This window comes from Myotis nattereri (genome assembly GCF_964212035.1).
Source record: "Myotis nattereri genome assembly, chromosome: 8".
Lineage (NCBI taxonomy): Eukaryota > Metazoa > Chordata > Mammalia > Chiroptera > Vespertilionidae > Myotis > Myotis nattereri.
In genome coordinates this window covers 26,179,955-26,201,581 of record NC_138083.1, presented here as the reverse complement: position 1 = coordinate 26,201,581, position 21,627 = coordinate 26,179,955, and the positions used below count along the sequence as shown (strand labels likewise).

The following is a 21,627-nucleotide window of genomic DNA, read 5'->3' as shown; positions in this document are numbered from 1 at the left end:
TTATGGTTCTGTCACAGCTCCACCAATGGGGTTGTGAACTGTGCCCAGTTCACCAGTTCTTGGCCTCTGTTCCTACCCAGTTACAGGAAGAGCTCAGGTTAACTCTGAAATCCTAGGAAACTTCTTTTATTAATTGTTGCTTAAATGATGTTACTTTGTTTACCAGCTTTCTACTTCATAAATATGCTTTCTTAAAATTGTGTCACAAAGGTGTACAACATATTTTAAAGCAATGATGGGATCTAAACTAGTTTGCTGAGACGGTTAAATTCCTTGATAGATGTCCCCCCCCCCCCCCAAGACTGCATTAAATTGTTTAAGTTGGTTAAGGTTTAAACAACTACCTCTTCACCATGAGCTCATGATGGTTGGAGTTCACCAGAAGTTCAAATGTTTTTCATATGAAAATCAAGGCTTATTGTCCTCTAGTTTTTTGTTGTGTTTATTTTTTAACCTCCGTGAAAATCACTTTGACATGAAACTTAATACTTTGACCCATTCTTCCAGGCAGTCATTTTGTATCAGTGATCTCAGCTCAGGGCATATTTGGACATCTGAAGTGCTAGAAGGGGCAGCAGTGGAGGTGAGGAGTGGGGTTCTGGAGAAGAGAGAACGTGGTGATACCATAGGATTGCCACACTAGGAGACTGCCAAGAACAAAAAGGATGGATAACAAAAGGGGATAAACAGACACATGTGGAAAGAGGATCAATAGAGTATAGGGTGAAGGTAGGAGTTAACTCTAAAGAAGTTAGGAAAGACCAGGAATAAGAAAAGAACATTGAGTTTGAAGACTAAAAGGTCCAGCTACTCAAAAAGTCATTTTGGACAGAATATTTGAGGAAGATTCCATATTTTAAGACATTAACAGTGAGTCAATAGTTAAGAAATGATACTATTGAGCAAAGCTGGCATTTGTCATTTAAAGATAATTGGCCCATGGGATGGTATGACATAGGTGGTCAAAATATATCTTAATTATAATCCTTTCTCTCTTTAAAACGTTATGAGATGTTTTGTTCACAAAATCCAATTGAACTTATTCAAGCAGTGATCATAATTGAATCCAGTTTCTTTCCCATTTTACCTTGGATATTAGTTTCAATTAGGGAAGAACAAAAATAAATAAATATATATATATAATGGCTTACTCACACTTGTGATTTCATCAGAGTTAAATATAGGCAACCACATTAATTTTGTTGAAATGCCCACCAGAGATGTTCCAAAATAGCATGGTGGGCCAACTAATGTCCTGGACCAATTGGCTACTTCCTAATGTTTTGATAAAACTAAGTTTTCTCTATCACATTGAGAATACTTTTAAAAAAAAAAATCTAAAAGTTAAAGACACAGTGATCTTCTTAATAGGAAATTTCTTTTAGGATAGCATTTTAAAGAAATAAATAAACCTTGAATTCATTGTTTTTTTTTGGATAATATAAAATATTTTCTGATTTTGAAGCTGAGGGAGCAAGGATGTCTGTCCTCAGGAGAGTTTGAAGTAGGCACTTAGATAGTGATAGTAATAGAGGCATCTCCTTTATGGAGACAATCCTTAGGTTTGGTTTAACTCCCTCTCTTTAAAGCAGCTTCAAGACAATCCCAGGAAAAGACAACTTTCCCTCATCTTGGTGAGAGGCAATGTCTTCAGAGTCTTTTACTGAATTTAAGGAACTTTCATCCTGAGAACCAAGGTCACACTGTGAGAATTTAAAGTCAAAAGGTTTAAGTTCTAGTTCTACCATAATTTGAGAGAGTCTGTTTTTCACATTTTGCAGCTGGAGTATGATTTGTAACTTAGAGTGTGTGAAAATACTTGGGAACATGTAAGCCATTACATAGAGGTTGGGTGCTCTTATTGTGAGAGCTGTGGGAGGCTTGGTGGGTCAGTGGTAAATAGCCCCGAACATCTGCATTTACTGCCGAGTGGTGATAGCAACCACTTATTTTTCGTTACCGCAGGAAGTCCTGCCTCTCTCGCCTAATGAGAATGTCATCCTGCTAGTCTCCAGGTCAGGCTGTTGACTTCTCTCTGGTGTCTTTGAAGCTTGCCTGCAATCTTGTAGCATTTTAGAATGCGTCAGACTTTACCCCATAAGGAACAAAATAATTGATTGCAGATGCAAGGACCCAAAACAGTTTTCAGTAACTTTGCTTATTAGTGTCAATACTTGAGGGAACCAAAAGCTCGTCTAACAAAGGGCCGGGGATCTTAGTTCAAGAAGTTCTGTTTTGCTCTTTTCCCCACCCTTGTGATCTAGCTTGAATTAAAAGTTAGAGACATTTGCTAAAGTAAAATCCGACTGGCACTCTTGGGAACCACTTCACATCCGACTTCTCTGACCTCTGCTATCCTTCCCATCGCCTCTGGGCCTTATTAGAGTGAGGGATGTTTTTCAGTGTCTATAGAAGCAAACACATTTCAAAATAATCCAGTAAACACACACTTTGTATGAAAGGAACAATTATTTGAAGGCTGTTGACCTTACCAGAATTGGGCAAGCATTTGGCATCTTGAAAGTCTGCTTTGATGCTGGAGACCTGTCCTAGAAATGTCACTGTGTCATTACCCTGTCATTTGCTCTTCAATGCACAATAGTACTGCATTGTTTTTCATCTTACTTGGAGCCCACTGAAGGTGGATTTCATTTTAGGAGGTAAAACACATTTCAGGAAGGATACATATGGTTCTTAAATAACATCTATGTTTATTTGGAGCTTAAATAATGTTTAATCAAACTGATCGGAGCTGGAAGGGATTAGAAAAATGACTGTTCCAACCTCCAATTTTTACAGACAAGGAAACTAAGCCTCCAAGAGCTTAAGGGGCTTCCTGAAGGTCACACAAGTAGTTGGAACAGAGCTGGGCCTGGAATCCAGGTCATCCATCTCTGATTGCCCTGCTGTTTCCATTCCAGCAGGCTGTATAGGTCATATTAATTTAATATTAATTGAGGAACAGATGTAATATATAATTAAAGTCAGACCCATTTTTAAGGTGTGGCCAAACTACTTATAGAACCATAAAATTTGGATCATTCGAATTCAATTTTCTAATGTCACATTAGAAGACCTATTTCAAATTGTCTGAACATTGGTGATAGTATTTCTTAGGGGAATGATGGTGAAACAGATGAAATGTTCAATCTCCTGCTGGTCAGTCTGACAGAGCCAAAGACAGAACATATTCTAATATGTACACCTAGTTTTTATGTGCGCTCACACATACATAAACCAATGCACGCAGGAAGTTTTCTGCCTCATTGGAAATAACGGTTAATTATATGATGCTACACCTGGAAAAATAAAAAAAAGAAAAACTGGCAAGTTAACACTTCTTTTATATATAAATCGAGATGAAGGATTTTGCTTTTATTCCCTCAAACTAATTGTATTTTTTTGCATAATAAAAAAAAAACAAAGCAGAAAAAAGGGTTGGGTTTTTTTTTTTTTAAAAAAGAATTTGCTTAAACCACAATACAATATACAGATAATGTATTGTAGAACTGTACACTTGAAAACCTATATAATTTTATTAACCAATGCAACCCCAATAAATTCAATGAAAATATATTTAGAAAAACAACAAACAAAAAAAATAATTTACATGAATATCTATAATAATAAAAGCATAATATGCTAATTAAACCAAATGTCCTTCCAGACCACTTTCCAGACAAAGCCGGGCTCGAGGGCCAAGGCAAGCCGCTGCAGCTGCGAGGGCTGAGCCCCTTGCACGAATTTCCTGCATTGGGCCTCTAGTAAAAAATAAGATCAACCTCCTAAAACCTTAAATTCCATGTAATTTTTTCTCACTATCTCTATTTTGTTAGTTCTATTTCTCTCCTTCCTTTAAGCTTTTAAAAAACAGAAATGAAACATTTTGAACATACAGGTGAAGAGGTAATTGAACGTGTGTGAGATTTGAGGTTTAGTTAAGCTACATCTCTTTGACCACAGGTTATTATCGGTCGTATGGTACCCTTGTGTGTGTGAACATATAAAAGCTGTTAACTTTGGATACCTCTTAACTCAAAATCTAAAAAAAAAAAAATTGTTTTCTCCTTTTAAGGTTTGGACTCAGTTGCAGTAACCATGCATGGTCTTACACTTTATCCTCATCTTGTGACTCCTGTATAATAATAGCAGAGACCTGTTTATAAAATTGCTTGGAGAATGTTTAAATATCAGGAATCTTGATTAAATTTAAGAGCCCATTGTCTATGTATGTTTATTTTAATAAGAAAGTAGTTTTTAAAATAGAGAATTCTTCAAGCCCTTGAATTTGTGCCTGCTCCTAGTCCAAAGCAGTTTCCCTGTTTTCTGAAGTCACATCTTGCATTCCTCAGACTTATTCCATACGCATGCCTGAGGCAACATCAGACAGATTATTCAAGCAAAGATAAAATAAAAATCTTCCCTTTGAAATATTAATATAATTAAGGCAAAATCAGGCCTCTAAAGAGAGCATTCTCTCTTGACATTTATGATTCGTGTTGATGATATTTTGCCTGATAATTGTGGGAGAGCCAGTCCAAGGGCAAAGGAAGGGCAAAGTATGGGAGACTGGACATATAAAAGAGGAGGACCTTATGAATAGCCCAGGAACCTTCTTTAAAGAGGCCATCTCACCCCGCTGGTGTGACTCAGTGGTTGAGCATTGACCCATGAACCAGGAGGTCATGGTTCAATTCCAGGTCAAGTCACATGCCAGGGTTTCGGGCTCAGTCCCCAGTGTGGGGCATACGGGAGGCAGCTGATCAATGATTCTCTCTCATCATTGCTGTTTCTATCTCTCTCCCCTTCTCTCTTCTTCTCTCTAAAATCAATAAAACCGTATTTAAAAAAATAGGCCATCTCTTTGGATAAGAAAACCACATACTCCTAAGGACATGTCTAGAGTGTGGCCCCAACTCAGGACCAGGTACCAATCTGAGCAGTTCTGATTCAGTGGTCAGAGGTCTGAGCTAAAGGCTGGGCATAGCAGATCGAAGTGGGATGTACAGCCAAGAAGTTATTCATAGGCCCCACTGGGCTGAAGAACCCAGTGAAGAGTGGAAACTTGTTTTCTAGACTGGGTTCCAGCCAGGCACCAGGAGGCAGGCAGCAGGGTCTGAGCTGGGAACAGCTTTCAACATCCTGGAGGGGAGAGCGGTACACACAAAAAATGCTACCCACATGTGCATTTTGGTAACTGCTGAAGAGTTTATTGTCTTTGGTTGTTTTAGGCTTGGTTGAGAGCTCCTCCATACAATAAAATATTCATTCACTCATTCATTCATTCATGCTACCATTCATTCATTGTTTACTGAGTGCCCACTGTATCATAGACCCTATAATAATCAAGGAGGCTGGCCTTCTCAGAGTTCCTCCTGTAGTAAAGATACAGATAAGCAGCTGTTTACAATGCAGAATGGTACGTTCTACAACGAGGAAGTACAGGATGCTCCAATGAAAACACAGGAGCGGTGTCTACCCAGTTTCTCTTGCTGATACCCACAGGATAACCAGAACTAACCACATTTAAAAGAGAGGCTCAGGAATAAGAAGGAAAGGTAAATATGCAAAATGCTCAGTGTTATTTGGGGCAATGAGTCAAGTCTGATGACAAATCCAGAGAGTAGAATGTAAATGGAAGTGATATTTTTTGAGTGTCTTTTGAGCTGCTGCTGTTTTTCAGTGTAGCCAAGGGCATGTTTCTTCTAGAACCTTCATTTTTTAACATGATCTTTTCCCGTGGCCCTTTTGTAAACGGCAGCTGCTTAAAGACTATGTTTGTTGGTCTTTATTTACCCAATCTCTTCTGAGTTCTTAGGAGAAATACTAGCACCCATGGCTTATACTTATCAGGGACCATAAAGGTTTGGTTCAAAAGAAGGAAGTGCTTAAAGTTTCTTGTTAGGTGACTGCAATGTCTACATTGTAGATTAAATGGATGTTGTGTTGACTGTTTGGTTATGTCACCCTTTGTTTACTTTCTTGATATTTCTCCATATCCTTGATTTTCCAAGGCCTCCCTGAGAGAATTGCTAATTCTAGACAAATGGACTGTCTTCATTACTTACCTGAGGTTTAGTCCCAACTAACTTGCAATTCGCTTTCCCTGGTGAACTGTTCTGGGCTATAGTTGAAGGTCAAAATACCCTTTTTCCTTCTTCTTGTTGTTTTGGCTTTTTCATTTTGATGAAGACTTGATCCAAGGGATTTTTTTTTTCAAACTTTAGCTCACATCAGAGTCACCTGGCCAGCTGGATACACCACAGATCTCTGGGCCCCACTCTAGATTTTTCTGATTCAAAGATCTAGGTAGAGCCTGATTTTTTTTTGCATTTTTAATAAGTTTCCAGATGATGTTTGCTGTCTGGGTACCACACTTTGAGATCCGTTGATCATGTCCTTGGGGCCTAAATTTTCTCTGGTCTTTCCCCTGTGCTCCTGGTTTGAGTCCCCACATTGGCTATCCAGATTTTACCCTCAATAGTTCAAAGGGTGTGCCAGTAAAGAAGCAAACCCCATTGTAATAGTTCCCACCCTGGAACCCCTGGGCTCTCCAGCAACAAAGCCACAGACTTCTGTCTTAGCTACACAATTAAGAACACAGTGAAACAATGTCCAAGAGAGGAGAGACAGTTCTTTGTATAATCTATTTATGAGCTCCACTGAAAACAGTACACACTTAATACGTCCCATTGCCATTTTGTTTTCTATTTCCCTAGACCTTACCAGAATCCTTATTGTGGGAGTGAGAAGGACTGAACTCTTCCAAACCTTATTGTGTAGGGCTAATGCCTACTACTCAGGGAGAATTGTTTCTGTTTATGGTAAACTGTACGCATTCCCCATATAGTCTGTTAGTTCTGGTCTTGACAACAGTGGCAAATTCTTCTACTTTTGCTAGAAAGAAAAAATCCATTCCTTTGTATATAAGTATTCCAGGTTTGCCTAATTGTCTTATTTCCTGGGACTGTTGTATTTCTCAGGGCTGTTGAAGTTAACTGTTTATCTTACATACTCAGTAGTAATAAATACCTTCTGCTGTTTGGTGTGCCCCCTTTGTCAGTGCAAACAAGTACTTCATTTGAGAGGTATAAAAGAAATAAGTTGCCTTTACTTTGCAGAATTTGATAATAAGTAAAAAATAACTTACTAAAAAAAATGTTTGTTGTTACATGAAGCCAGAGAAAAGCCCAGTTAAATTACATATTTCTCCAGGTTTCTACCACACACACTATATATTTTCATATTCTAAACACTGATTTACCTTGCATTCGATCACACACAAATTTCTTTTTAGCAGTCTGTCATTCACAACTCTAAAAGTCATTAATGTGCAAATGTATTTTCTATTTATGAAAGATCAAACTACTATTAATCCAGGGACTTACTGAACTTTTAGAAATAAGAAAGATACCTCAAAAGGCCTCATGGGGAGGGAGACAGGCCCCTGCTGCTCTCAACCTCTGTCCACCAGTGTGGCTCCTTAAACCTGGGTCTCTGCAAGGCATTGTCAGGTCAGAAAACCCCAATCACAGACAACTATTTTTTTTAGCCTCACCTGAGGATATGTTTATTGATTTTAGAGAGGAGAGAGAGAGAGAGAGAGAGAGAGAGAGAGAGAGAGAGAGAGAGAGAGAGAAAGAAGAGAGATGGGTTGCCTCCTATAAAAGCCTTGTCCAAGGATCAAACTCACAACCTAGGTATATGACTGGGAATCAAACCCATGGCCTTTTGGTATGAGGGAGGATGTTCAACAAACTGAGCCACCCAGCCAGGGCCATCAACAACTATTTTTAATACAATGTCAGCCATTTGATGTGTTCAAGAGGATGTTGGAGAGCTGGCATATAAATTTAGGTGCCATTCCCAAGGCAATTGCTGAAGACAAACAACCAACATCTGAACAATCTTTTCAAATAAATCAGTTCTTTTCTTGGGAAACTGCATACCTCATCAGGTTCTAATAAAGTCAATTCACATTAATAATTTCACTCGTCTATTTTGTAATTTTGTACTTTTAAGTTACATTTGCCTCCTAATTATGATGACTGTTGAGATGGAGAGAGACAAAGATGAGATGTTTGCTGTTTTCATGTTATTCCTATTCAGTTTGTGTTTTTAAAAATGCCAGGAAATTATTTTAAATCAGAAGGTGCTGCATTGATAAATAAATATACTTATTGAACATTTAGGATACATTTAATAGATTTGTCATGGCAAAGGCCTTAGTTGTGTGGGGTTTTTTTGTAATTCAGAACTCATAAAAAGCTAACTCCTGCACTACCTAAATCTGTTTATTCCCCAAATATAAGTATAAGAGAGGTTTCAGAGTTAATACCAAAGTTCCAGGCAGTGTTATGAAGTAACTCCTTCCTAAGAATCAGTGTGTGTGAAGGCTCCCGATGTACAGTCAAGATTTTAAATCTTGAAAGGAAAAGGGGAACGGTTTACAGCTTTATTAGTCTCTTCCTGCTGCATATTCTTGCCAGGAATTGTAGTGGAAAATATGGACATTATTTAAAAATTGATTTATGCGAAGAAAAATAAAATAAGATTTTTAATGTCATCTCTTTACTTTAGAGAAATTTTTCTTGAATATAAAAATTAAAATCACTATGAATCTTTTAAAACACAAAAAGTATTAAAGAAAATAAAAATCACCTAAAATTCTGTTGGTGAGATATAATTGACTATTGCTTATATTTTGGTATATGTTTTGCTAGTCTTTTCCCCCTGTTAAAAAATGTGTGTGTATGTGTGCATGCATGTGTGTATAAGAAATGTGTATATAACAGAAAAATTTGGATCATTCTTGCATATAATTTTTTACTTGCTTACTGATATGTTCAGAGCATTTGTTTCACAAGAGTTGTGAATATTTTTAGAAACACTTCTAAGTTTGCTGTTCAGCAAATAACTATTCATTGAAAGCATTATTTTTAACGGGCACAGAATATTTAAATACTATAGCATATTTAACCAATTGCTTAGTGATGCTCATATTAGGATAATATTTTTCTACTATAAATAGCATAACAGTATCTTTGTACTACATAGATTGTCTATGCATTTATTTAGGATAAATCCTACCAGCAGAAATAACTAGATCAAAAGTGTGAACATTTCAAGGCTATGGGAATGTATTGCAAAATTATTTTCTACCAAAGTATACAAGAATGCCCTTGCCCCACCCTCAGTAGCATTGCCTATTATCATTTTCTCCATCTTGAACCTTTTATATATTTTTTGAAAAGGTTATTTAATAGCTTGATGAAAATTGAGGTATTTTTAGCAAATGGGAAAAACTGTCATTAATGGTGCAATAGATCAGTGTCAAATTAGATTTTTGCTTGAAGTAAAGCCATTTATTTAAAAGCTCTGGATGATCTGATCTAGCTGTCCATCTGTTTTTAGAAATATAAGGATATCTTATTTAAAGATTGAAGAGCAAGACATTGAAATCTGCTTGATAGAGTCAACTAATTGACTTTTCGTCAGTGGAAATTTTTATCTCAACACTGTTCTGAAAAACAACCTTGGTTGTTCTCATCGTGGGGTCATACGAGGTCCTGGGTTATTTGGTTTAACGGGATTTGTATGGTTGGATAGGGAAGGGATTAATTCTTTATGCAACTGTTTTTGTCATGAGGTTGAAAGTAAAAGATAAAAGATACTCTTAAGAAAATGTGTAAATCTATCACTTGAATGTTATATGTTATCAAGTGGAAGCAAATGCTTTTGTAAACAAACTCATTTCTTCACAAATAGAAACAGAAAGTGGAGAATGCCTTTGTTGGCTTGGGGAAGCTGCAAAGTTTATTTAAAGTTTCTATTCATTGCTGAGGGACAAAACTGTTAGAAGACATCTGGATCCTGGGGAACGATATACTGTAGAAATATCTTTACTCTTCACAGGGGCTTTGGAATAGGACAGGAGTTACCAGAATTCATTTCTAGATGACATTCTATTCTGAACCTAAAGAAAATTAGGTAATATACTGTCTTTCTTTGATTCAATTGAAAAAAATGTATGTTGGATGCCCATCCCTTCAGTGCTGTGCCTGCACCTTTTCAGATTGATCTTGTAACTTGCTGGGCCTTTTAGGAAGATGCCCAGCTTCAATAGGCCCAATGTCTTCATTTCCCTGGGCAGCTATAAAAAAAATTCCACAAAGTAGTAGCTGAAAACAACAGAAATGTATTTGCTCCCAGTTCTAGAGACCAAAACTCTGATATCAAGGTGTCTGCAGGGCCATGCTCCCTCCAGGCTGGATGGAAGAATCCAGTCTTGGCCTCTTCCAGCTTCTGGTGGCCGCATCACTCCAATTTTTCCTTAGTGGTCACATTGCCTATTCCACTTCTGTCTGTGTCAAATAACCCTCTGTCTCCCTTTTTAAAGGACACATGAGATTGCATTTAGGGCCCACGAGGATGATCCAAGATAACCTCCACATCTCAAAACTATTTTTTTAAATTTTCTTTATTGATTGAGGTATTACATATGTGTCCTTATCCCCCCATCTACCCCCCACCCCCACTCATGCCCTCACCCCCCTGGTGTCTGTGTCCATTGGTTATGCTTATATGCAGGCATACAAGTCCTTTGGTGGATCTCTCCCTCTTACTCCCATCCTTCCCTGCCTTCCCTCTGAGGTTTGACCGTCTGATCGATATTTCTCTGTCTCTAGATCTGTTTTTGTTCATCAGTTTATGTCGTTCATTATATTCCATAAATGAGTGAGATCATGTGATATTTATCTTTCTCCAACTGACTTATTTCGCTTAGCATAATGCTCTCCAGGTCCATCCATGCTGTTGCAAATGGTAGAAGTTCCTTTTTACAGCAGCCTAGTATTCCATTGTATAAATGTTCCACAGTATTTTAATCGACTCATCTGCTGATGCGCACTTAGGCTGTTTCCAAATCTTAGCTAAATTGTGCTGCTATGAACATAGGGGTGCATATATCCTTTCTGATTGGTGTTTCTAGCTTCTTGGGATATATTCCTAGAATTGGGTCAAATAGGAGTTCCATTTTTAGTTTTTTGAGGAAACTCCATACTGTTCTCCACGGTGCCTGCACCAGCCTGCATTCCCACTAGCAGTGTACGAGCGTTCCTTTTTCTCTGCATCCCCACCAGCACTTGTCATTTGTTGATTTGTTGATGATAGCCATTAATCACATCTCCAAATTTCTTTTTTGCCATATTAGGTAATACTCAGAGATCCGGATATGGGTATCTTTAGGAGGCCATCATTCAATCTATCTTACTCAGGATCTTAAATACACCTGACTTCATGGACTTCCCTCTGTCAGTTCTCTACCAAAACATGAGACATATGTCCAGAAACACAACATTCTTGGCCAAATATTGATCCAGCTGGCCTAGGAAGGCAGAGTTGACTCCATAATTGAACCAGCATATCTGGGATAGGTGGTGTGGTAAATCTTAGAGACTACCCAGAGGATTTAAAGGTGCATGGCACAGTAGGCCAACAGACAGAGAGCTGTTCTTCCTTGGTTCATGTCAGCTGAATGGATGCAAGGAAGGCCTTTTTTACAGATGATGTACATATTTGTTCCCTACAGCCTACCTGAGCTCCCTTGTTGTCCTCCTCCTAACTCCTTCAGTTTCTTGTCATCTTCTTTAGAAGGAGGGTTTTGCCAATGCTGTAAAACAAGACCTCCTAGGCCCCCACCTCCTGTGTGATCCCCTCCTTGCCAAGCTCCACAGTCCAGGGATTTTCCTCTGTAGCCAGTGCCATAGCTAATCCGTTCCAGTTGCATAAGAATTTAAAAACAATAAGACTATTGAAAAGTGCACTGGCCTGCTTCCAGTAGCTGTTCGAGGTGTTTGCTCTGTACAGGGCACCTAGTTACACATCCCTTCTTTGTGTAAATCCTCCTTTACTTCCCGTGTTCCTGAAGAAGGAGGGCCCTTTTTTGTGGTCTGTATATGGGGAGGTGGTGTTCTTGGTGGAGGAGGCAATTGAACCTTGAAGTATCTTGTAAGTGAGGCCTTAGAAGGCAAGCCAGAGAATTTGGGAAGAGGAACCTTTGGCATGGCCCAGTAATAGCGCTTTTGTATTAGTTAGCTGTGGGTGGGGCTTTGAGATAATTGCAAAATAATGTATTTATAGAGTGACCAGTTCCCTCCTTTATGCCTTTTAAAAGAAGTAACTGTCCCTTTAACTTTCTCTGGAATCTGTTGGTCTACAACATGTACCTTCATTTGTTACCATTTAAAAATCAATTACCTGGCTCAAACTACTGCTAAACACAATTGACTGGGTCAGCCTTTTCTAGTCTGTTCAGTCATAGTTGTACCATCTTATCAAATAACCCAACTGCTGCCCCTGAGGACAGGTCGTAAGAAGTATTTCAGAGACACTTTAAGGAACAGCTCCCATTTTGTAGCTGGAAAAATGCAGGATACTCCAATGTCATTTTGAAAAAATGCCTCATACCTGTTCAGAGCCCCAGAAGCTCTGAGAAGGTAAGCCATAAAAAGAGCACCTGCCTCCAGTGCAGGTGCCTTTATAGATTAAAGTAAAAAATATCTCCTTTTCCCATTAGCCCTCACCAAATCCTTCACATAATGAGACCATTATAATGAAATTGGTACCCAAGGTAGAGATGATTGTATTAGTAGTAAGGATAGTAGTGAAGTCTGAGAAAAATCACACACTGAGGATTGATGTGTTCTTTTGCTGAAAGGATCCTGGGGAACCCAGAGTTAAACCAGTGAAAGATGATGCAAGTTGATATAAGCTTTTTCTTCATTTTCATTTTTGACTTGACCTTTTTTTTTTTTTTTTATATCAGAAGTGTCTTGTTGCTTGCTATTCCCCTTAACATAAAACCAAACAGAAATATTGAAAGGCACAGTTGGCAGGAGTGAGAACACACAAAGGTCTGCAGAAGAGAGGTGTTTCGCCCACCCTTCTCCACAGTCTGGTCAACCAGGGAGACCGCCACATTGTTTCTATCATCTGTCTTTTTTCATCCGTTCACACTTGGATGCCTGCAGTTGGTTAATTCTGAACAACACATCCATGACAGCCAGAGAGAGTCTTGCACTTCTGTTTTTATCTGTAGATCTGTTTTATGGCATAGAAGTCATGAATGCACATCATTGCACTAATAGCTTGCTTCTAAGTTGCCTTAGATGGAAAGAGAGAGAGAGAGAGAGAGAGAGAGAGAGAGAGAGAGAGAGAGAGAGAGAGAGATTCATTCTTAGACAAACACTGAGAAATGAAATGGAAGGACACAAAGAAAAACAAACTGAGAGGAACAGAGGGACAGAAAGATAGGAAGAGAGACCCAGTTATAGTCCTTATGGGAGAGAGAAAGACATGGATCAATCTCACATGATGGGATGGACTGGGGAAAGCACCTGCCCCTTCTCCCGCTCTCTGCATTCTGGTCCATCTCTTGGCTGGACCTGGAAGGCTTCGGTGCTGATAATGGAGGGCTGCTTACCATCTTAGCTGGCCTGGTCAGAATGTCTTTTATGCTTTCACCAGTTTTTAGCCTGGTTAGTAATGAGTAGTGGAGAAATTCCTTCTCAAACAGCAATAGTGGCTGTTGTGAGAAAGCTACCATGAAACATGACCTAATATATTCTTCATCTGCTTTACATTGTTTGCATACACCTATCTGTATGACTTCAACTGTTTTTTTCTTTTTTTAAATTTTCATTTTTTTAATTTACATGAGCACATATAATGCAAGAATATATTCCCATAATAAAAATGTTCAACACAGAAGATAACAGTAAATATACCTTGATTTTCAGCCCCAATCTTTATTTCCTCCCCAAAATTAAGCAGCTCATAAATTGGGAAGGTTCTTTCCAAACTTTTAAATAATTTACTTATATGTATATACCTGGAGAAATATAACGTTTGTCTTGTGTGTTTGTGTTTACATAAATGGTATTAAACTGTTCATAGCATTCTATAGCTGTGTTTTTAAGTAAATGGTATCACACTGTTCATGTTTCACATCATTCTGTGGCTTCCTGTTCTCACTTAATGGTATGTGTTAGAGACCTTTCACATTCAAGTGTACTTTACCTTGTAGTGTGTGCCAGGATATGTATACACTAGATTTTTCTCCTTAAGTTCTTTAGGAAGTGAATCGCATCGATTTGTTTTCAGTGTTGAAGCATTTCACATTATTCTTTTGACAACTCTCTGGAATAGATTTGTTCATGTTTTCGCTAGAATTTTCTTCTCTATAAGTGATAATGAACTCTAGGGTTGGTGCGTTTCTTATGAACCCCCTTAGGGTGTCATTGTTGGGATCTGGTAATGGGGCTTGCGGAATGAGGGGGTACTAGCTTTACTTGTTTTTATGTCCTGGAAAAAGTGTAGGTACACAGGATTTATCTTTTCCTTGAAGATTTGATAAAACTTGCCTGTAAAATGTATGGGCCTAATATTTTATTATTTTTTTCAATTGATTCCTAGGTCTGTGGTCTGTATAAGTATTCTTCTCATTTTCTGAGCCATTTTTTTTTCTTTAAATTTTGTAAACCTTCCACATTATTTAGGTTTTCAAATATTTTGATTAAAGTTATGCATAGTATTCTCACACTGTTTTCATCTTTTCCTCTTTGTAACTCTGTCCCACATTTCACTGTGAATATTGTATGTATGCTTCCTCATTATCATCCTTCTGCCCCCATCTCTCTCTATCTCACTTTCTCCCAATACTTGCCAATTTTTTAAATATAAAAATAATTCTGAAAACAATTCATTTATACTGATCATTCTTTTACTATGTTTTGGTTGTATGCTACATATCTAGGTTTTGATATGCACTGTTTCTAGATAGTTTATAATTGTTGCTTTGACTAGTCTGCTGAATTTAAGAATTATTTAGAAGTAAGTGTGTAAGATTATGTTTTTTTTTTCTATATGTACAGATTTTATGCACTTACTGTCATTAATTTATAAGTTTGCCTAGTTTGGGTCAATAAGTATGGTGATTGTAAGTTCTGCCTTTTCAAAAATACTGACATTTTCTTTATGACCTAATCATGATTGGATTTGGGGATTGTTATATGTGTATGGGGTAGCTGGGGTACAACGAGGAAAGAGTAGATAGAGATAGAAACAGAGATATAAAAATATATGGTTGTTAAACCTTCTGTTTCCGTTTTCCATTCCTCCACGTTTTTCAGCCATCCCTTCTGTTTCTTTTTGTGTTACATTTCTTGAGAATTCCTTGATTCACCTTCATGTGAATTCTCTTTATAATTTATATTTTTAATATTCTTTATAATTATTTAAAAAGTTTTACATTAAAAATATTTAAATTTAAAAAATTCTTTATAACTCTACTAAAAGTTTGAACTCAACCATCTTTTACTAAATTTCTAAAAGTTGTAGTTAATTATGTTTTGGGAACAGAATGTACTCTCTCCTCCCTTGGAGGGTATCAACCATCTTAAGCCAAAGCTATTTGTCCTGTTAACTCTGTTTCCTTGGGTAAGTTCCTCTACTAACTGTGTTTGGCGTGTATGTCCTATGTCTTTGGCATTGCTTAAGTGTTTGACGCTTCTTGGTGGGTGCTCACCTTTACATTTAAAATGTCCTGCTTTTAGCTATTGAATGTACACCACAGTACATGGTGCTCAGAAAGGTGGATAAAATGAACACCCCGCTTTTCTAGGTGCAGGCAGCCACCCTGAACCATGCCTGGGCTCTCTTTCAAAGTCATCTCAATCTTTTCTAGACAGCAGACTTTCTGTTGGTTCCTGAGTGGCCCAAGTGAGGAAGAAGTGAGGGAGGCTTCACCAAGGGCAGTAAAAAATTCCAACCATTCCCACCTGATTCTGTGCTCCATCATCCTGTGGACTCCTCCTGCCCATGCAGGCACCTTCAGGGTCTAGTGTAAGCTTTGCAGCAGCCTTAAACCTACATATAGGTTCAGGGGTGTGGTTCCTTTGACTTATCTGGTGCCATCTGATAATGTGACCTTATTATTTTATATGATCTGAAGAGAGAGGGGAAGCTTCCCAAATGATTACCTCTGGTATTTCTCCCCCTTTTTTAAAATGTATTTTTATTGATTTCAGAGAGGAAGAGAGAGGGAGAGAGAGAGAAACATCAATGATGAGAGGGAATCATCAATCATGCTGCCTCCTGTGTGCCTCCCCCTGGGGATGGAGCCAGAAACCTGGACATGTGCCCTGACTGGGAATTGAACCGTGACCTCCTGGTTCATAGTTCTACGCTCAACCACTGAGCCATGCTGGCCAGGCACCTCTGGTATTTCTTAATGATATTATTTATCCAGGTTTAGAGACAAAGAGAAGAAAAATTGAGTCAGATGTAGGGAAGAAGAAAGAACAAAGACAATTTATGGGCTTATTCCACATGTATGAAGGAAAGCTTTGCAAACACACAAATATAAAGTGATTAACCTTTGATCTTCACTTGTTTTTCAATTTGTATACTAATGAGATATTCTTTTTTTATTTTTAGGTCTTGAATATAATCATGGCCAAACCTTATGAATTTAACTGGCAGAAGGAAGTTCCTTCCTTTATGCAAGAAGGAGCAATTTTTGACAGATATGAAGAGGTAAAAAGGGGTTATTAATCTTTCCTCTCAAAACATTCTTATAATTATTTCATTTTAATTACAGTATTAAGTAAATAGTCTCTGACAAAGTAAGAGCATCTTTGAGATTTATAAGTTGGAATAGTTGGAAAGAGGCAAGTTATGAAATATAATAATGATAATGATACTGTATTTATTGAGCACTTGCCATGTGCCAGGTGTGATGATAATGATGCTATAAATTATTGAGAGCTCACTGTGTGCCAGACAGCCTTCTAAAACATTTTATGTATATTGTTTAATTCCTCACAACAACCTTATAAGGTTGTTGCTATTATTATCTTCAATTTACAGATGGCTTTCATGTAGTAACAGTCTTTGCATAGTGAAGTGCTTTTGGCAGGCTTTCCACATAAAACATTCTATTTGTTATAAATGTAATAGTGATTGGACTTTGTGCTCGTCATTTGTTCTGCTGGTTTCATTTACGTAGAACAGTTGGACCGAAGCTTTGTATACCTCTGCTTCTGCCACTTACTGTTCCTGCAAGGTGGCGAGTGGCTGCAAGCTTTTTATGGAGCAGGGCCTTGGGACCTCCCATCTGTTCAGAAGGTTGAGGAGGTAGTTGAAGCCTCATTGGCCTTATAAATGCCTTGTTTTTCTTAGATTGTACTTGAATCTGAGGTGAATTGGAGAAGGGCATGTGGTGAAACTGTGTTGCCTTTAAGGTCAAGTGAAATGGAAAACGTCTGAAGACTTTATTTATAGTCAGAGTTGGTTCCTTTCAAAATCAATTGAAAGTTAGGTGGTGGCCCTCCCAGAGGTTCAGATTGTCAGGCCTTTGCTTAAAGTCTGTGGGCTGATGTGACTCAGTACTTATTGACTTGGTTTTTCCAAAATGTGTTTCATAATACTCTCTATATTTATACCATAGTTTCTTTGTAAGTAAACAAAATTGAGAAAGGCAAAGGATGGGCTATTCCTTGTATTGAATTAAAATGTTGAGCGACAGCTCTTTGTATAACTGAAACTTCACTGTTTCTCAGAAAGGACAGCTAATTACATTCTTCTACTAGTATAAGAAGAAACAGAAAGTAGTATTACACCACGTGGATATAACCATCGTTAATTCTTTGGGATTTTTCCTTTACTCTCCCCCCGCTCCCCCTTTTAATAGTTGTGATTATAGAATAACCTTTTGAAAATATCTATAATGAAACTCTATTGTAGGATAAAGGAAACTGGTCAGAATGAAATATAAGGCTTTCCATACAGCTTCATTTCCTACCAATTTCCTACTCACACTCTCTGCTTTAGCCATAAAAATACACTTATAGCTGAAACCGGTTTGGCTCAGTGGTTAGAGCATCGGCCTGCGGACTGAAAGGTCCCGGGTTCGATTCCGGTCAAGGGCATGTACTTGGGTTGCGGGCACATCCCCAGTAGGAGATGTGCAAGAGGCAGCTGATCGATGTTTCTCTCTCATCGATGTTTCTAACTCTCTATCTCTCTCCCTTCCTCTCTGTAAAAAATCAATAAAATATATTTAAAAAAAAATACACTTATAATTCTCCCAATAAACTATTCTATTACATGTTATTCTATTACATGTTTTTTATTTGCTGCTCTCTCTTTCTGAAATAAACTTGTTCCTTTTTGTTTTACTAATGAACTCCTACTTATCCTTCAGAACCCAGATGAGAATTCTCCATCTCTTTAATATCTTCCTTGACACATTCAATTAGAATGGTAACTCCTTTGTGCTACTACTAACCTCCCCTTGCACATGTAGTACTGCATTCGTGTTTAATGATTTTGTCTCTCCTACTATATTCTGATTTTCTTGAAGTCAAGGGTCATGTTTTAGTTATCTCTCTCCAGGGACTAGCAGAATGCCTACAACTGCTAAATTCACTGTAGATGTCTACTATTCAAAGGGATTTTAGATACAATTGATTCCAACTCAATCTGATTTATTTGCTCATTTTTCTTGATAATTGAAATGGTGAGAGGATTTGGTAATCCTTGAGACCGGGTGGGGATCTGCACCTCAACAGAGTGAAAATATTAAGGTAAACCATCTGACACTTTTATTTTTGAAGTAAAAAATTATTAATATCAACTAGTGTTCAATTCTAATACAAAGTAAGCTTATCGCAGTTGACTGCTTTTATCCACTTTACACAACCTGGCAAAGAGGGCCAAGGACTAGCTTAGATGCATCTGTAACTCTTTCTCCCAGTTAAGCCAGGTGTGCATTGGGGACCAGTGTCACCAAGATGATGTCCATTGCCCTTCATTATAAGCTGGTGAGAGACATCTCTCCCTGAATCTGCTAGAGTGTCTCCAAAGATTTGTGGTTTCTAAGGCAGTTTCCTAGGCTCTGGAAAACTATAGGATAACTAAAAAATACTACGTGACTTCCAGTTACTCAGTGTAGGTCATTTTAGAGTGATACAATCACTGCTTGAGTATCTCTACTGCTATCAGATAAGCAGAAACATATTAGAGGAAAATGTGCTCTTTTGGTAAAGCAAAATGTGATTTGATGAACTGGAAGTTTGTCATCATGGAATCTTTTTTTTATTATTTCTTGTGACGATTTTCTTTGATTATTAATCCTTCACAACTCGCTCACATTTGGAAAATACTGATTACTTGCTCTTCAAAAGGCATTTGCCTTTTTTCCACGTTCCTCTGAAAATGAGGTAAAGCTAGGAGCAAAAAAATCATGAATAAGCATTAAATACATCTAGCTAAGCTTTCAACTTTCTTAAGTGCTATTTTAATAGGATTTTAAACAAAAAATGTAAACTTCATAAAGTAAATATGTCTCTTTATAACAACACTGGAGGTCCAGTGCACGAAATTTGTACACTCAGGGGTCGGTGGGGTTCCCTCAGCCTGACCTGCACCCTTTCGAAGTCCAGGAGCCCTCAGGGGATGTCCAACTGACAGCTTAAGCTGGCAGTCAGACATCCTTAGCGCTGCCGCAGAGGTGGGAGAGGCTGGCTCAGGGCTTCTGGCTGAACAGCACTCCCCCTGGGGGAGCGCACTGACCACCAGGGGGCAGCTCCTACATTGACTGTATGCCTTCTGGTGGTCAGAGCGAATCATAGCAACTGGTCGTTCCACTATTAAGTAAATTTGCATATTAGCTTTTTATTATATAGAATATGAAACCAGAAAGCCAAATAGTATTTCAAGTGGACTACAGCCATTTATTTTTTTATTTCCAAGTCCTATAAGATTCAGTTTTTTGGAGCCATGGCCATTAAAATATTCAAGGTATCAAATATAAGCAGAGAAGGGTTGTTTTTACAAGTTTTATATGAATAGCAGTGAGAAATGACAGCTGACAGCAAATGGGAGGAACAAGAATTAGGGAAAACAAAACCTCAGCTTCTTAAAGTGTCATAGCAAAAGGACCACTTATGTGAAGGGACATAAGTGGGTTCAGCATCATATGACAATTTTCACGATGGCCTGAAGGATCAGATAAATATGAAATGATGTTCCACTGATTAGTTTAAAGAGGGCAGAGAGGTGGGTGAGCGCTCACTAGGTCAGAAAAAAATACTAGCCATGGTTTTAAAATTATATATTATCTAGTCAATAAATGAATAAATGTAATCAGTGCAACTGTATTTAAGCATTATTTTATTATTTCTGCATTACTGGGGTATTTTTTTGAAGTAGCCCAAAATTTCAGAAACTGCAGAATATAGCCCGCATTATAGCCTCTAACTGTATTCCCATGCCACTTCTAAATTTTTTTTTAATCTCACATTGCTTGACTTAGAAGTTACTTAAATGCAAATACATTTTGTTTCTAAGCGATGCCTGTTATAAAATCTTTTAAATAGAGGTTTTTCTATTGCAGAGAACAGAAACAGCAGTGCTTTCTAAAGCACATGCAACCCAAATGTCTCTAACTCAACTGGTCTCCTGACTTTCCTTTTATATCCATAGCAAAGGGCTGAAGACCCCCGCTCCTGGCTACTCAGGGGCTTCCCAGTCCTTCCCAGAATTCCTGGGTGTTTACAGTCTTGGTGATTAGTCATATCCTCAGTGCCTTTTTACCTCTGTGTACCAAGTTCTAGTTTGTTTCTCTTCCTAAACCCATTATATCATCGTGTCCCAGGAACAAGGACATTGGGTGGTAGCAACACACACCAGGACACGTTCCGATGAAATGTCTGAGATTATGCTGAATAAATTTCATTAGTCAGCCCTGCCAAACTGTGTCTGATTTTCTGTCGTCTTTGGCCCCACTCCCCCAGCAAGAGGTATGTTCCTGTTTCTTCTCTTTTTTAATCTCTCTCCCAGAGTCCTTTTCCAATTTACCCTTTTCATCTTTCCCATATGCCTCTTTTCAAATATTAAAAACAAACAACTCTCCCTTTCAATCCAAAGACAAAAGATGGAAAATTCTAGTCCCTTGTCCTCCTGAGCAGTTTGGCTCCTTTTTAACCTCAAATTCTCCCATCCAGATTCCCGAGACCTCCTTCCCTTTTGTATAACTTTGAAGGGCAAAATTTAAAAGAACTGTATCTTTAAGAATGCTGCTGTCCTAGAGAACAGTGATCACTGTAAGAACTTAGTGATGGATGTGGTCTGTATTTGTGCTGCCCGTTACCAGTGTGGCTGTTCAGCACCTGAAATGTGGCTAGTGGGACTGAGGCATTGAGTTCTTCATTTTGTTTAATTTCAATTGACACTTACCTGGCTATCTAATTGGACAGCACAGGTCTAGACAATAAGCTCAAGCTACTGTACAACCAGATTTGTAAATACTATCCTTCCCCCTCCCCCCAAAGAAACAGTTTTCAGTTCACTTAGTTGAACTGAAATTTCAACTACAATTCCATCAGTCATTTCTTAGTGGCAGCTGGACCAGAGATTTTTATGTTTTATAGATGATTCACCTGGGCCATCACTGCCCCCACCGTCCCCACATCATAGATCCCAGCTTGGGCCACCCCTTTTTCTCACCCATGGGACTTTAATGCATTTGAGCAAGCTGCCCACATGGAGTACCTTTTTCTGGTA

The 21,627-nt window shown here is 38.2% G+C and overlaps 1 protein-coding gene across 1 annotated transcript in view; it reads left to right on the top strand.

Moving 5' to 3' along the window:
• The window catches only part of PLCB4 (phospholipase C beta 4), a 381,356-nt gene that overhangs the window by 225,625 nt on the left and 134,104 nt on the right, over positions 1 to 21,627 (top strand). Inside the window, exon 4 of the mRNA XM_081097388.1 lies at positions 16,498 to 16,596. Coding sequence (XP_080953514.1) covers positions 16,513 to 16,596 — 84 coding nt within the window. The 5' untranslated portion in view covers positions 16,498 to 16,512. The remainder of the gene's footprint in view (positions 1 to 16,497; positions 16,597 to 21,627) is intronic.